Source organism: Manihot esculenta, chromosome 6 (genome assembly GCF_001659605.2).
Source record: "Manihot esculenta cultivar AM560-2 chromosome 6, M.esculenta_v8, whole genome shotgun sequence".
Lineage (NCBI taxonomy): Eukaryota > Viridiplantae > Streptophyta > Magnoliopsida > Malpighiales > Euphorbiaceae > Manihot > Manihot esculenta.
Window position 1 is genome coordinate 26,697,455 of NC_035166.2, and position 16,591 is coordinate 26,714,045.

A 16,591-nucleotide genomic window follows, 5' to 3' on the forward strand; every position below is an offset into this window, starting at 1 on the left:
GGAGCCATCCCGATGCTAGCATGATGGCTGTTATTGTAGGCAAACTCCACCAAAGGTAGATGCTGCCTCCAAGAACCGCCAAAGTCCAGCACACACATTCTAAGCATATCCTCGATAGTCTGGATGGTCCTTTCGGACTGTCCGTCTGTCTGGGGGTGGAAGGCAGTACTGAAATCCAACCTGGTACCCATGGCATTCTGCAGACTCCGCCAAAACCTGGAGGTGAACTGGGGCCCTCTATCCGACACTATTGAAACAGGAACCCCATGCAGCCTGACGATCTCCTCCATATATACCTGCGCCAACTTGTCCACAGAGTAGCCACTCCTGACAGGAATGAAGTGAGCAAATTTGGTGAGTCTGTCCACAATCACCCATATGGAGTCCACTCTGTTGGACGCCGCCGATAACCCCACTACGAAGTCCATAGCTATATTCTCCCATTTCCACTCTGGAATAGGTAGCGGGTTAAGCATTCCAGCCGGCTTCTGATGTTCCAGCTTCACCCTCTGACACACTTCGCAGGCTGACACAAACTCTGCCACTTCTTTCTTCATCGCTGGCCACCAATAAACCTTCTTCAGATCTTGATACATCTTGGTGGCTCCGGGGTGAACGTTGTATCTTGCATTATGAGCCTCTCTCATAATGTCTCCTTTTAGCCCTATGTCATCTGGTACACATAGTCGACTCCCATAGCGGAGGATCCCCTTGTTGTCAAATCTGAACTCACTGGCCTTGCCTGACTGAACAGTCCTGGCAATCTTCACTAACTCCGAGTCCTCATGCTGTTTTTGAGCCACTTGCTCCAGAAACACAGGTGTCACTCTCATCTGGGCCACTAAAGCACCGGTACCAGACAACTCCAACTGTAGACCTTCATCAATGAGCTTGTAAAACTCCTTCACCACTGGTCTCCTCTCTGCCGTGATGTGGGATAGACTGCCTAGTGACTTCCGGCTTAGGGCGTCTGCCACGACATTCGCCTTTCCCGGATGATACTGAATCTTGCAATCATAGTCACTCAGCAGCTCTACCCATCTCCTCTGTCTCAAGTTCAAATCTCTTTGACTCAGGATGTACTGCAGGCTCTTATGATCTGTAAAGATCTCACATTTTACCCCATAGAGGTAGTGCCTCCACATCTTGAGTGCAAAGATTACTGCTGCCATCTCAAGGTCATGTGTGGGGTAATTCAACTCATGCTTCTTCAGCTGCCTAGAAGCATAAGCAATCACCCTCTCATTCTGCATCAGTACACAACCTAGTCCCACACGGGACGCATCACAAAAGACTGCAAAGTCCTCATCACTAGATGGCAGAGCTAACACTGGTGCTGAAGTCAACCTCTTCTTAAGCTCTTCAAAACTCTCTTCGCACTGGTCGGTCCACAGAAACTTCTGATTCTTCCTGGTTAGTCTGGTCAGAGGAGCTGCTATTTTCGAGAAGTCCTGAACGAACCTCCTGTAGTAACCTGCCAAACCCAAGAAACTCCTGATCTCCGTCACTGAAGTGGGTCTAGGCCAGTTAGCCACAGTTTCTGTCTTCTTGGGGTCCACCTCAATCCCGTTCTCTGACACTACATGCCCCAAGAACGAAATGCTCCTCAGCCAGAACTCACATTTAGAGAACTTGGCATACAAGCCATGTTCCCTCAAGGTCTGCAAGACCAACCGCAGATGATGGGCATGTTCCTCTGCATTCCTGGAATACACTAAGATATCATCAATGAAGACAATAACGAAGTGATCCAGGTATTGGCTAAACACTCTATTCATGAGATCCATGAATGCTGCAGGGGCGTTGGTTAACCCGAACGGCATTACAAGGAACTCAAAATGCCCATATCTGGTCCTGAAGGCTGTCTTCGACACATCCTCATCCCTTATCCTTAGTTGATGGTACCCCGATCTCAGATCTATTTTGGAAAAACAACCTGCTCCAGCTAGCTAGTCAAATAGATCGTCGATCCTAGGCAACGGGTACTTATTCTTGGTAGTGACTTTGTTCAACTGCCTGTAGTCGATACAAAGTCTAAGGGATCCATCCTTCTTTCTCACGAATAAAATTGGTGCACCCCAAGGTGAAGTGCTCGGTCGGATGAAGCCCTTTTCTACCAACTCTTGCAACTGTTCCTTCAATTCTTTCAACTCAGCTGGAGCCATCCTGTAGGGAGGGATAGAGATCGGTCGGGTTCCAGGCATCAATTCTATCTCGAACTCTATCTCCCTAGCAGGTGGTAAACCTGGTAGCTCGTCTGGGAAGACGTCTAGAAACTCCCTAACCACTGGCACCGAGGCGGGCTCTCTAACCTGACTGCTAAGCTCTCTCACATGAGCCAAATACCCCTGACATCCCTTCCTAAGCAACCTACGAGCCTGAAGAGCTAATATCAGACCTCTAGGTGTACCCCTCCTGTCTCCCCTGAAGACAACCTCTAATCCATCCTGACCTCTGAACCTGACTACCTTGTCCCTGCAGTCCAAGGTAGCACCATGGGTAGATAACCAGTCCATCCCTAGAATGACGTCAAAATCTGTCAAATCTAGAACCACCAGGTCGGCGGACAAGCATCTTCCCTCGACAAACACAGGACTACACTGGCAGACTGACTCTGCCACTGATGGATCACACTTGGGTCCACTGACCCAGAGAGGACACTCTAACTCAGAGATCATCAACCCCAACCTCTGAACGGCTCTCAGAGCAATAAAAGAATGAGATGCACCAGAGTCCATCAAGGCATACACATCTGAACAACCAATGACTAAATTATCTGCCACCACGGTGTTAGATGCATCTGCCTCCTGCTGAGTCATTGTGAAGATCCGTGTTGGAGCTGATGGACCTTCACCTCTGAAACCCGCTGAAGAAGAGGCTGCCCCTCTCCCTCTGCCTCTGCCACTGGCCTGAGTCATGGCTGGAGCTGCTGGCTGAGCCACACTACCTGAAGCTGTCTGCTGAGACTGTGCTCCAAAAGCTGCCCTAGGACACTCCCGAGCCATGTGTCCCTCTTGCCCGCATCTGAAGCAGGCTGCTGTCCTAGCCCGACAAACTCCCCTGTGTAGCCTACCACACTTTGCACAAACTGCATTATCCGCGCCAGAGCTTGAGCCACTCCCTAGTCCCAGACTAGACTTGACCTTGTTCCAAAACTTGTTCTTCTTGGGCTTCCTAGTGGTGTTACTCCACTTTTTGCTACCTGAAGCTGCTGCGCTCAGAGAAGAAGAGCCTGGGGTCTTGGAACCAGAAGGCTGTGCCACTGACTGCTTAACTGCTCCCTGAACGATGGCACTGGCCTCCATTTTTTGGGCCATATCTACTATGGCGTGGAAGCTCTCCCTATCTGCTGATTGGATCAAGGAGGAATATCTAGAGTGGAGTTTCATGATATACCTCCTTGACCTTTTCTGGTCTGTGTCAAGATTTTGCCCTGCAAATGGCAACAGCTCCAAGAATCTGTCTGTGAACTCCTCTACACCCATCTCATCAGTCTGCCTCAACTGCTCAAACTCTATCATCTTCAGCTCCCTTGAACTATCTGGGAAAGCCCATCCTGCAAACTCGTTTGCAAACTCCTCCCAAGACATGCTGTCTACTCTGGGGTTCACATAATTCTTGAACCACTCTCGTGCCTTCTTACACTTAAGAGTGAACCCAGCCATCTGAATGGCTCAATTGTCATCAGCCCCAATCTCATCTGTGATCACCTTAACCCTTTCCAGATACACAAATGGGTCATCCCCTTTTTATACTGAGGAGCACCCAGTTTCATGTAGTCGGTCATCTTGACCTTGCTCCCACTGGCTGAGCTAGGTCTAGAAGGTTGAGTAGCTGGGGCTGCTGGTTCTGTAGGTGGTGGAGGTGGGGCAACATTTTCTGAGGTAGGGTTTGGACAATAAGGTGGGGGTGGATACATTGGGTATTGTGAATATGGTGGGTAGTAGGGTGGGTATGGCATCTGTGTGGGATAAGGGGTGAAGCTAGGGTAATCCGATGTACCTCCCATCGAATACCCGGGATTTTGTGAGAAGTGTGGGTAGTGGGGTGGCTGAACAAATCCCGAGGCCTGAGTGCCTCCTTGGGACGCTCCCATTCCCTCTTCTGACATGCTAACTCCCAGACTGCCATCCCTCCTCTGCTCTACATCCATATCATCCCCCATGTCCTCAGACGCTCCTCCCTGAACTGTTCCTCTGACTGATCTGCTTCTACCCAAATCCAAAGACCTTCTAGGGTCTCTTGCTACTCTTTCTCGGTTAGACCTACTAGACATTGCCCTAGGCAATGCTGGAGGACGGGCGCTCATGCCCTCATCCTCAGGTGGCACTCCAGTCAATCTTACTGATCGACGAGTTCCCCTCATTCTGTTTTCTGAAAGGCAGCACATAACAAGCAAACATTAGCATCATATGGTTCATGTGGGCACACATGAACCCTCATCACATACATCACATATCATTAATGCACATGCATATAATCATGGCATTTCACATCATCAAACAAGACAGGACTCCACATCCTATCCTAGTGGACATGATCTTCCTATTGTGCTTGACCTTCTATAACGTCTATGAGCCCGACACTCTAGGTCCGACCATATGAACCTAGGGCTCTGATACCATTCTGTAACGACCCAAAAATCGGACCGCTACCGGCGCTAGGATCCGGGTCGACTTAAGGCCGCCGGGACCTGTAGCAAGCCTAACATACATCCTGAAAACCTGATTAATCTCATACATGATCAACAACATACATAAAAATTTAAAACTTTTCTTTCATTCATTCCTCATACACCAAACTCAACCTGTGCATGCACTAAACGTACTCATAATCATAAACTAGACCCCTCTGTGGGATCTCATCAATGCCCCAATGGGCGATACATTATAAGTTGAGTTGGTTAAACATAAACATCAATAGACATTAAGATCATGTATCAACAAGGGATTACAATAAACTATGGTCAAGCACACTTCTAAACCTCAATATCATTATACATAACATAACTATTTAACTTTACATCATCGTACAATTTATCATGTCCACTTTCTAACTATTACAAACATAAGACTTTACTCTTCCTGACTTATCTATCTAGCCCGTACCTGCAATCCTGGGTAATTAGGGAAAAGGGGTGAGCTACAAGAGCCCAGTGAGCAGAATAATAGAAAAACAACATTTAAAAATTTCATGCCATCATGTAATGCAACACATCACAACAAATCACATCTCGGATGGTATTGTCACCAATAGTCCTCTACATTCCAAAGTGTCGGGACGTAGAATGGGTACAACCGGTCTTTCTCTTAACATAACATATCATAACATACCAATGTGCCAGGGACGTAGAATGGGTACAACCTGGACTTCCTTACCATACCATGCCGTAGTATCATCATATCATATGAGGACTAAAGGGTCATCCAATAACCAATCCACATCAACATCATAAATGCAATGCAACATATTCGTGGATTCTAATACAAACAACCTATTTCATCACATGGCATTCATGATGCATGAACATGCTCAACTGTATAATTCATTTGCTTTAAAAACATAAGGTTTATTCTACTCACCTCTGGCCGAAGCTCTACTGACTCAGAAGCAGCTGAACTCACTGCTGGGGTCCTCGGTTCCTCGGGTCCGAACCTACACAGGTGGACACAAATGAGGGACCAAACAACTAGAACATAACTCTAAAAATATCCCCCAAAAACCCCCTAAAACACCTCAAAATAATCATGCAAAAACATGCAAAGGAAGGCAGAACAGGGCAAGTTCGGCTGCACCTTCGGCGGCCGAAAGTCCCAGACAGAGACGAAAGTCTCTTTTCGGGGGCAACTTCGGCAGCCGAAAGGCCTGCCTCCCCAGCCATGTTCGGCGGCCGAAAGTGCCTTCGGCTGCCGAACCTGGTTTCTGCCAAAGGGCAGAAACTTGGCTCCTTTAAGCACATTTGCCTCCAAAACTTCCAATCATGCATTTAGCTCAACCAAAACATGCAAATATACATACATTGGCTCCTAGGGGCTTCAAACTAACTTAAACCCCAACTACAACACACAACAACAACACAAATCCAACATACATTGCTCAAAACATAACATTAACTCAAAAACCTAACTATGAGTTAAACATGCATTCTACCCCATAGATCTTGCATAAAACTTACTTTAAACATAAAATGAGCTTAAGATCGGCTCTTACCTCTTGAAGATCGAGAGAGAGACGTCCTAAACTCGGAGGTGGGAGATTTTGAGTTCTTGAACCTCAAAGCTCCAAAACTTGCTTTAAACTCGAAAATCTTCAAAACAACGTAAAAGCTTGTGAAAATCTTGAAAGATTTGAAGGAAAGAACTCAAGGATGGTGAGGAACGGCGGAAGGGCTCACCTTGGCCGAAAATGGGGAGAAAGCTCGCCCATTTCGGCTAAGGGGCTCTTTTATAGTGGCTGGCCAGGCCACATTCGGGAGCCGAACGTGCCCCCGCATGCATGTCATGTTCGGCGGCCGAACTTGAGGTTCGGCGGCCGAACCTGGGCTTCCCTCACCTATGCCTTCGGGGGCCTAAGGCTCACCCGAAAAGCATGCATGTTCGGCAGCCGAACTTTGAGTTTCGGCGGCCGAACCTGAGTTTCCTCCAAGGTTGTTTTTATTCCAAAAACTCATTTCCTCTTTACTTAAAATCATCAAAAACATTAAAATATTTCATGAAAACATGGTTTTACCCTTCTAGAGGTCTCCGACATCCGAGATTCCACCGGACGGTAGGAATTTCGATATCGGGGTCTAGCCGGGTATTACACACCCGTTGCCTGAGAAAAGAGAAAATGATTGGAGTCAGAGGGTAGAGGAAGCTAAGAGTTAAAAAAAAAAAAGAAAAAAAAAAGAGACAAACGAGAGTTACCATTAAGAGCATCTCCATGAGGGTGTCCCCCAGTTGATCCCTGGATCGAGCACGGAAGGCCACCTGCTCTCGGGTAGAGCTGGCCAAGAGACCGGAAAGAGCCAGTAGGCGAGGGTCCGAGGCCTCTGTGACCCTGCCGAACATCCGCTCCCGGATTAACTCAGCCACCACACTTGCCGGGGACTGATGAGTGATGTCCTCTGCGTTCAGTATGTCATTGTCTGGGGCAGACAGCAGAGGCACCACAGAAGCCTTCTCCTTTCCAATAGTAGGAAGGGCTGGAGCTGGCCTCCTTGAGGCCCGAGATCTCTTAGGGACGGGGGCAGGCGCTTCAGAAGGAGGAGGATGTTTACTCCCGACCTCCTCCGCTATAACCTCATCATTGGCCGGACCGGGCCCCTCTCCCCCAATAACAGGGGCAACCACAGTAGTGGCCCCCTGAGTATCTCTCCCTGCCGGGCTGGTCTCTCTCTCGCCCTTGGGAGCGCTGACATCGGCAGGGTGTGTCCCAGGCACCTCCTCAGAAATACCCCCAGGAGGCACAGCCAAATCCATTCTCGCCATTTCAACGTCCTCCACCGACCTAGCGCCGATCTAAGTAACCCCCTCCGACCTCGGAACTAAAACTCGCCTAGATTCTGGAGCCTGGGAAGATTGAGTGGCCGAACTCGATCTGTTGCGACTGGATGGCTTGGAAGATCTGGTACCTCGGGAGCTCGGCTTAGGAGCTTGGGAAGAAGCCGGAGCAGGAGGTCGGCTTACCGTCCTAGAAGAAATAACCCGGGCCACCTCCTCAGTAGCCTCTGACACACGTCGCCCAGCTCAGAGGGCGTCCAGCACAGCGTTCATGCTTTCTTGAGACAGAACTAAGTTCTTCGAGGGCTTAATGGTCCATCTCGGCGTCAGAGGCTACAAAAAATACAAAACCAGAACAGGTTAGCATAATCTCCAGTAGAAGTCACAAAGAAAAGGCAAAACAACTGGACAAGGCACAATACCCGCATCTTTGATATCCCTAAGATTAGATGCAAACATACACTTCTCGACATCGTACTTCTTGTCAACAGAAGTCAGTCGAAGGTACCCGACCTGTTCGGTAAGGCTCAGCTGGGGCAGGTCGTTGCAACCCAGAGAGACATCCTCCCAGTCAAGTTCTACCCGCCACGACCGACCGGAGTCTTTCTTCAACTCCGCCATGACAAAACCCTCTACCCAGCCCTTTATAGAATCCTTGTAGCCCGAGAAGATGGACAACCCTCCATGGGGGGCGAAGTAGTAAAAACACTGACTTGCCCTGACAAGGCGGAAAAAGGTCACGAACAGACGCGCCGTGGGCGTGAAGCCCCAGCTCAGGCAGATGGATTCAAAGGAACACATAAACAAGATAGAATTAGGGGACAGCATCCGGGGGGTTATCCCGAAATACTGAAAAACCTCGATGAAGAAGGGGGTGAACGGAAAAGTTAGACCGAAGTCCTGTTGTTTGACAAAAAAGACTATGGTACGATCCTTCTGAGGATCTATCAAACCAGGAGGAGAAGGGTCTGGAAGAACAATCCTCTCGTTTCGGAGAGGAGCTCGGATGAGGTAAAGGGGGGTTACCAAATACCTCGTAGAAAAGAAATTAGTTATGGTAGAAGGAGTGATACAAGACTCAAGATCAAAAACTTTAGGAAGTTTAGGGCCTTCCATGGAGGAATGAGAGGCGTACCTGAAAAGCAGTTAGGGCGGACGAGCAGAGGAGAATGAAGAGAGCAAGAGAACAGAGGAGAGCAAAAGTTTCGAGAAAGCTGAAGAATTTGAAATTTGAAACTTGAAACAGTAATGAGACAAAGAGGCGTTTTGAGGAAACTGTCCTTGGGCGGCGCGGTCATGATGACTCTCGGTATTTACCCCCTCATCAATTGGGCAATAACTGACAAGGAGGTAAAGGGGCAATTGATGACCGCTGGATTTCTTCACCCCGGTCTAAGGCCAGACCCATGAATACAGCCCATAATTTGAAGGTTTCTAAATCTCCCCCAAGAGCTAGGTCCAGCCCACGCAGCCATAGGACCGGGTTCCATCTAGATTCCTCAATTAGGTCGGCCCAGACTTTTCGACCCAGTAATCAGGCCTTCTCTAGGCTCAGCCTTAACCCTATCTTCCAGCCCGGCCCGGGAGAAGGAAAATGGCCAGCCCATCCGGTTGGTAGGTCCACCGGCATGCGTGCCAGAGGAGAATTAAATGGCCGTTACGTATGTAGCAGGAATCTGATATTCTCGTACGTCCATATCTGTATAGCAGAGACACGTGACCCAATGACGGGAACTTCGTTATACGTCACTAACAGACAAAAGGAAAGGAATAAAAGGAGAAATACCCTCCTCACAGACTAAGCTTTTACTAAGTTTGCAGAACTCTTGTGAAACCCTGTTTTCTAGATCTCAGATCATCACTTATTATTAGCAAAATATGTATGCCTAAAGTGAGTTTGGAGAGATAAGGGTGGTTGGAGTGGTATGTGAGAGTTACTTATTATTAGCAATATATGCATGCCTAAAGTGAGTTTGGAGTGATAAGGCTAGTGGAGAGATAAAGATGACTAACAACAATTAAGATGACTCATAACAATTAAAAGGATATGTGTTTAGTGGTTAGAATTTGAAGTGTAGCTTAATTCTAGTATTTATTGATAATTCAGTTCTATTTTATATAGGCTCTATTGTATTTAAATTATGTGATAACTATAGGTTAAGTGCATTGTATATTGTAAAGTTTGGAATTGAATTCAAAAGAAAATTTGTCTATCTTATAAAGGAATAAAAAATATTTTCTATTTTTTCCTTTTCGTATCAGAGCGCTGTGAGTTCCTCGCTTTTCTTCCAAATAGTAAATTTGCATCACAATGATTAAAACATCGTTTTACAGCAGAATGAATTGAGAATTGTTTCTTCCTTTCAAATCGACACTCATCTTTCCTTCTTAGTAGTTAAGATTCGTACCCTTCCTTTCTTCTTTGCCGTTTCTATTCGTACCCTTCTTTTCTTCTCTGAAAACAATATCGTCATGGACAATTCAATCTCAATGAATGTTGGGAATTTTGTTATCCTCAAGCTAACTCAAAGCAACTATCCCTTGTGGAGAGAGCAGGTTCTAGGATTGGCAAAAAGCCAAGACCTAATTAATCATCTCACAAACGAACAACCATTCCCACTAAAATCATGACGCTTTGAAGGCGGATAGTTGAAACTCTTTCCAAGGAGAGTCTGGGACTTGTCATTGGTCTGGAGACCTCATGCACAGTTTGGGGAGCTCTCAAGGAATCATATGCAAAAGATTCACAAGAACGTGAATTCACTCTTCAGTTATCCTACCTACAGAAGAGTGAAACAACAGCAATTGCAGGACATGCGAGGAAGTTTAAAGGAATTTGTGATAGCTTAGCTCCAACTGGAAAGCCTATGGAAGAGAAGTAAAAGGTATTCTATCTCACATTGCTTTTCTAATCCAACAAAATGGAAGTCGCACGACGACTTCTTCAGATCATTCCTTCCCATCGAAAATGGTTGGTTCAAATCATATTATCCAATGAAGGTCTACGCCTTCAAACTATTCAGGAGGAAATCAATTTTCATTTGGACAATAGCAGCGTCCACAACCACCGCCGCCGCCACCTGGACAACAAAGAATGACTCTCAAAGAATGACTCTAGAAGAACGTGAACTTTATAAGAAAGAGGTTTCTCAATACTGTGAGAAGTAGGGTCACATAGCCAAAATATGTTGGTGGATACCGAATCAAGGAAGTCAAAATAATGATATTTCACAAGCACTTGCAGCATTAACTCTTGATAATTCAGTTGTGGATCCATTCACTTTGCTAACTCATTTAAAAAATTATGATGGGACTGATTTAATTATGATTTGAGATGGTCCATCTCTTCCGATAACAGGAGTAGGAAAAATTGTTATCAAGCAGAAAAATAAATTGCCTTTAGATGATGTTCTTTTAGTTCCTAATTTGAAAAAAAAATTGTGTGTTTTGTGTAAAGGAACAAAAAACAGGGGAACATTCCCCTGATCACAGGAAAATGGAAGCATAACTCATATGTTTTATCTAATATACCCAAAGCAAAATTTTCAAATCGGTTTCGTGCATCGGTTTCGTGCAGGTACATTAGAAGTTGGGCATTTAGGACATCCACAGGCATCAGCGGTTGAGCTATGAAGAAATGAAAAACTGATTGATGTTATTGAATGTTAGGGAAGTTGAATAAACTGTCATTTTCTTTATCTACATGTTCTAGTTTAGGTGCTTTTAATAAAATTCATTGTGACTAGTGGAGTCCTGCTTCAGTTCTATCTGTTGGGAAATTTAAGTATTATGTTTGTTTTGTGGATGATTATTCAAGTTTTACATGGATTATACCTTTGAAAAATAAATTAGATTTCTTTGAAGTTTATGTTGCCCTTGAACAACATGTTTGTGTCAGTTTGATAAATGAATTAAAATTTTTCATTTTGATGGTTGTAGAGAATTCATTAATTAATTCTCACTTGTTAACTCATTTTCGTAAGACAAGAGTTGTTCATCGAGTATTGTGTCTCTATACGCTAGAGCAAATAGGTATGGATTGAAGCATTTAGTACTGCAGTGTATTTGCTTAATAGGTTCCATCATCTGCACTTAAGTTTAACACGCCTTATTTTCGGTTATAAGGTAAAAATCTGGATTACTCTTCACTATATGTCTTTAGATCAAAATGTTTTCCCTATACTTGGGATACTAAATCACATAAGTTTGATCCTAAAACTGTCTTATGTGTTTTTGTAGGATATAGTGACAGGCACAAAGGTATAAATGTTATCATTCGGACACAAATTTTTTTTTAATTTCAAGACGTGTTTGATAAAAAAAAATTTCCATTTAAAAAAATCAACTGCTTTGTCTTCTAATTCTCATGTTGTTCAAATTTGTGATCCTTGGCTAAAATTGACTAATGGATCTGTTTTAGATACTGCAAAACAAGGAGATTCTATTATTAGAGATTCCATTCTTGGAGCCATATCTCTGTCAAATAGTTCAGTGGATGTGACACAAGTTAGGGTTTTCCTGTTGAAGACGTAGCAAAGATGAAGTTTATGCAGCCACCTGTGTTAGCAATACAAGCGCCGGAAACAATTTCAGCAACAACAAGTAACAGCGAGGCACTAGCACAAGTTGTTGTACCATCTTCACCAGCTGCTACTATGTCCTTAAAGTTATCAGCATTACAAGAGCTATCAGAAACTGCAGAACTAACGAAGAAACTTGCAAACCGTGAAGAATAAATTGTTGCTTTATCTCTACATGCTGCAATAGTGCAACCAGCAGAAAATACAAAACCAATTGTGAATTCGATACTTGATTGTGAAACAACAAGCTCTTTGCAATCAGGAGAGCTTACAGGTTCGAGTGCAGAACCAGTGGAAAATCAACAGCAAATTACAACTCTTCAACAGCCAATACAAGTACGTAATGATAATCTGGAATTGTTGCAAAATCAAAAGGAAGTTGTTGGTCATTCCATGATAACTAGGTTTAAGGTAGAAGTTTTTAAATATAACTCAAAATATGGTTTAAGGTAAAGTTGTTGGTCATTCCATGATAACTATGGTTGATGAGTTAGATGCTATAGGCTATGGTTGATGAGTTAGAGGCTATGCATAAAAATAAAACTTGGTCTTTAGTACTTAGGACTTCTGATATGCATGTGATTGGGTCAAAATGAGTCTTTAAATCTAAATTAATGTCTGACGAACTTTAGATAGATTAAAAAAAAAGAAATTTTAATAAATTCTCCTTAATTGGTTAACGAAATAAATATCTATTTTTAAAACAAAAAGAAATTTAGTTTTTTTTTAGATAAAGGTTATGAATTCCCAAGTCTTATGATACATCATCAACTGTTTCAATACTTCAGTAATTATTGTTAAAATGAAGTGTATTACTATCACAAAACACTACTCTCAGCTGTAAATTATGTCAACATCTGCGTGTGAGATGAGAATCTCAAATCCAAGAACATCAAAATAAAACCATATAAAACGTGGAACATGGAACACAAAACAAAAGTAGCAAATTTTTAATGGCCAGGTTCCTTCACCAAAAGCAGGACTTCAAAACAGTTTTCAAGGTGAAAAGACATGAGAAAATGGAGATCAAAAGAAAAGACCACTAGAAGAAAGTTTAATGCTAGTGAAACAGCCAGATAGGAAATATATCGTCTGAACAAGATTTTCCAATACAAGGAATAGCAAAGGTGTACTTCATCTTGCGAAGCTTAAGACGCTGGATCAGCATTGTGCCATCCCTTGGAACAAGGTGGAATGCTCATAAATTCATCAAACTCCTTTACATGGATATCACAACACTTCCACTGCCATATCATATGCAAATAAGAAAAAAATATAAGGATGATCATTAAAGGAATCGATACAATAACAGACTGAAGATAAGATGCAGCAAAACATACCCCTCTCAACCGATCATGAAAAATAGCAGGCCCTGGATGGTAACTACAGGCAGTTTCATGATTATCTTTTTCTTTGAAAGTTTTACCACAACCCTGATTCCTGCAAGTTTGGGGCTCATTTATGTCAATTACCTTCTTGGGAGGTGCAGAGGACCCCTGCGTACCCACATTGCTTCTAGCAAGTGGAGCTTGCTTTGCTTGGGAACCTAAAATGGATATTCAGAGCTTTAGCTTCAAAAGCAATCATACTTGCAACAAAAATGGAGAAGCTGAAAGGATGGCAGTTAAAAAAATATATATATCAAAAGATCATTAAAAAAAATTGATGAAACCTACAATCTTATGCTAACATGATGGAAAATAGAATCCAATTAATGGAATATGCTAACAAAATTCACTTTTTCCTTATTTAGCTTGTTAAACTTGTAACCATGTGCATGTATACCACTCTGAGAAGCCCGGTTCTTATATTTCCTTCATTCTGATAACATTTAGGATGCATAATTTCCACCAAGAACCTGTACAAAAAAGAGGGACAAAGGCTCCATTTGTTTCATGAAAATATTCTCTACAAACATTTTTCTCAATTTTTGGTGTCCAAGTCTTAGACCTGAAAAATATTCTATTGGCAAAGGGAAAATATACCATTTTCAGGGAGAATTGACTTCTTGTTTTCAGAGTCATAGTTCATTTTCCATACTTTCACAAGGCCATGAAAAGGAAATAACTTATTAGGAAAAAAAAATAAGCACATACTCCAATACAGACTGCCATATCTCTGGTCATTAATGTCAGCAAGCAACAACCATAATTTACGCTTCCATGTAACTAAGGACTCTGTTTGCAGAGGCATCAATGTTGTTGGTAATTAATATTGCATACAGTACATTCAGTGTTGTTCACAATCCATTCTAACACATAAGGACTTCCCCCAACTTCTTTTCCATTGAAATCTCAATATTCAAATCAAAACATGTTAATCCTTCTAAGGAAAGGAGCATTGAGATGAAATTACCATGATCTGAGCAAAAAAATCCCTGCTTGCACCTAGGACAAGATTCCTTAGAGGACAAGTTGGTTGTGGTAGCTGCAGTGGGAGGAGGAATTGGCTTCTTTGGACTTGCAGTAACCTTTGCTAACACAGGTTTCTCGGTTGTATGTTTACCTGTCTTACATCTTCATCAGAGAAGAAAGACTGAGGAACTACTATCCCAAACAGATAAATATATAGTCAACTTAAAATATTAGTCGTGATTAATATGGATTTAGGATTACAATTTACATTTTACAAGGCGCCAAAAATAGGATCAACAAACTAAAGTGTTCTTATTCCTCAATCGATAGGATTAGTGTAAAAGAAAAGGAAATTCTTGTAACAGTATCAAAAGCAGCATATTTTCAATTAAGCATCTATAATCAATAGAACAACAACCACAACTCAAATCAACATGCAAATACAAGCTTATTGATTTGATTCTTCTTCAATGCAAATACAAGCTTATGGATTCTTAATCATTTCTACTTACAGTTTGAAAATCAAATGCCAAAAATTTTACTCAAATCAAAGTAAAGGAAAGGAGGAGAGACAAATGGAGAGAGAGAGAAAAGGAAGGGGAGAGAAAGAGAGAGATAAACAGACACATACCCAGGAATTTCTAAAAATAAGGTGAAATCATAACTTCTTTTCTTGCAACAACTCCATTCTCTAATTCCATCATGAAATATAGGCTGGAAAATGCATTCAAGAAAAGTGACAACAGCACATCAAAATTAGAGACAGAAGGAAGATTTAACGATGAAAAGGAACCGGAACTTCTGTTTGAAAAGAACTAAATAATCAGACTAAAGATTTTGACTTACTCCCTGACAACACGTATGTGCAGCAGCAGCCATGCATGGCCCAACAATGTAAAGTGAAAAGAAGCTAATTAGCATAATCCACAATACATTATATTCAGTATTTAATTACAAGGGTAAATAGAAGCATAATGCAAGTAATTGCTTCCATGGAGGGAGCAATTACAAAACAAAAGGAGGGAAATGTCATTGATTGTGCTGGAAACTTAGATTGATGTAAAAAAACCATTTCAACAATTAATAACGGAAAAGACAGAACCACCTACACAGTTCAAAGTGCACCGCTGCATAGTATAAAATATTATATATATAGAACCTCAACTCACAAACAGTTGAACAAATAGTGCATCGTAATCTTTCAGAATGAGTCTCTTGTAACCTAAGCTTTTAAATCTCCAAATATTTCTTAGTGTTTTCTGCCGTGCTATTCGAGGAACCTAACTCACATGTCCACATTGGGGGATTTCTTCGCTGGACAACTTAGTCCATGCAAAAGGGAAATGACAGATGTTACCAACATCATCTCAAATTCTCAATAGCTAGATGTTATGCATCGATTACAAAGTTGATAAAACAAGTGAATTATGGCCAGCTACCAACTAGATAGAGAAGAGAGAGCCATAAAAATTGATCTCTACTTGTTAATTAGAAGGCAACTAAAAAACGATAATTCTTGCCTAATTAGGCGATGTGGGAACTAAAACATGGACAGCCAAAATAATGAACATAATAGCCGAGGACGAGATCTATCTAACAGAACTTTGCCATAAACATAGGAAGTCCTAATTGAAACAGAATAATCCGTGACTCATTAATTATCAACTATCTGAAGCTCCACAAAAATTTCAATGATCTCCAGAAAAAGAGAAGAAAATGCAATAAAATTCATACCGCATCATGATATTGACAGGAACCTTCGGGATTATCGTCTTCTGTGAAGGTGGCGTTGCAGCCGATTCGGTGGCAACGGAGCTTAACAACCTCCTGCTCCATTGTCTCCGTCTCTCAAGTCGCAGTCGGTGTTAGAAGACCGCGACGACTATAATAGAATCTGATGCTGAACGCAGTGTATCTTATGCAAGTTTGGGCTTCGTTTAGAAATGGAATCGATCCTTCTTTTACAAGGGGTCCAACTGGCCTAGTCAGAAAACTTTCAACATCATAATCCAATCCTCGCGGATCAATCAACGTTTTTTTGTGATCCTTGAAGCCACTGTGTAAGCCCAGCCAAAACTGGATTCCGGCAATGGGCCAAGCGCGAGCGCAAGACCATGACACAGCTGGACTGCCACTTAAACCTGTGCATTAGTTTTCTGAATGAATCAAAACA

General features: G+C 42.7%; 1 protein-coding gene across 2 annotated transcripts; it reads right to left on the reverse strand.

Moving 5' to 3' along the window:
- Positions 1-12,986: 12,986 nt before the first annotated feature.
- Positions 12,987-16,365, reverse strand: LOC110618175 (cysteine and histidine-rich domain-containing protein RAR1). Of its 2 annotated transcripts, XM_021761258.2 has the most exons (6): positions 16,153-16,365; positions 15,265-15,267; positions 15,050-15,132; positions 14,420-14,580; positions 13,405-13,610; positions 12,987-13,308 (listed from the first exon to the last, which is right to left on the reverse strand). In XM_021761258.2, the coding sequence occupies exons 1-6, from the start codon at positions 16,252-16,254 to the stop codon at positions 13,213-13,215; spliced, it is 651 nt and encodes a 216-aa protein (XP_021616950.1). In that variant the 5' UTR covers positions 16,255-16,365; the 3' UTR covers positions 12,987-13,212. The 2 variants fall into 2 exon arrangements, with proteins under 2 accessions (XP_021616950.1, XP_021616951.1); XM_021761259.2 differs by lacking the exon at positions 15,265-15,267 and having other exon boundaries at positions 16,153-16,353.
- Positions 16,366-16,591: the final 226 nt, after the last annotated feature.

Excerpts from the sequence above, each read along its gene's own strand:
- LOC110618175 (XM_021761258.2), bottom strand. The coding sequence starts at position 16,254 with ATGGAGCAGGAGGTTGTTAAGCTCCGTTGCCACCGAATCGGCTGCAAC. Across the intron at positions 13,611-14,419 it reads ATTTTTTTGCTCAGATCATG|GTTCCCAAGCAAAGCAAGCT; the intron begins GTAATTTCATCT and ends TATCCATTTTAG. Across the intron at positions 13,309-13,404 it reads TTCATGATCGGTTGAGAGGG|TGGAAGTGTTGTGATATCCA; the intron begins GTATGTTTTGCT and ends ATGATATGGCAG.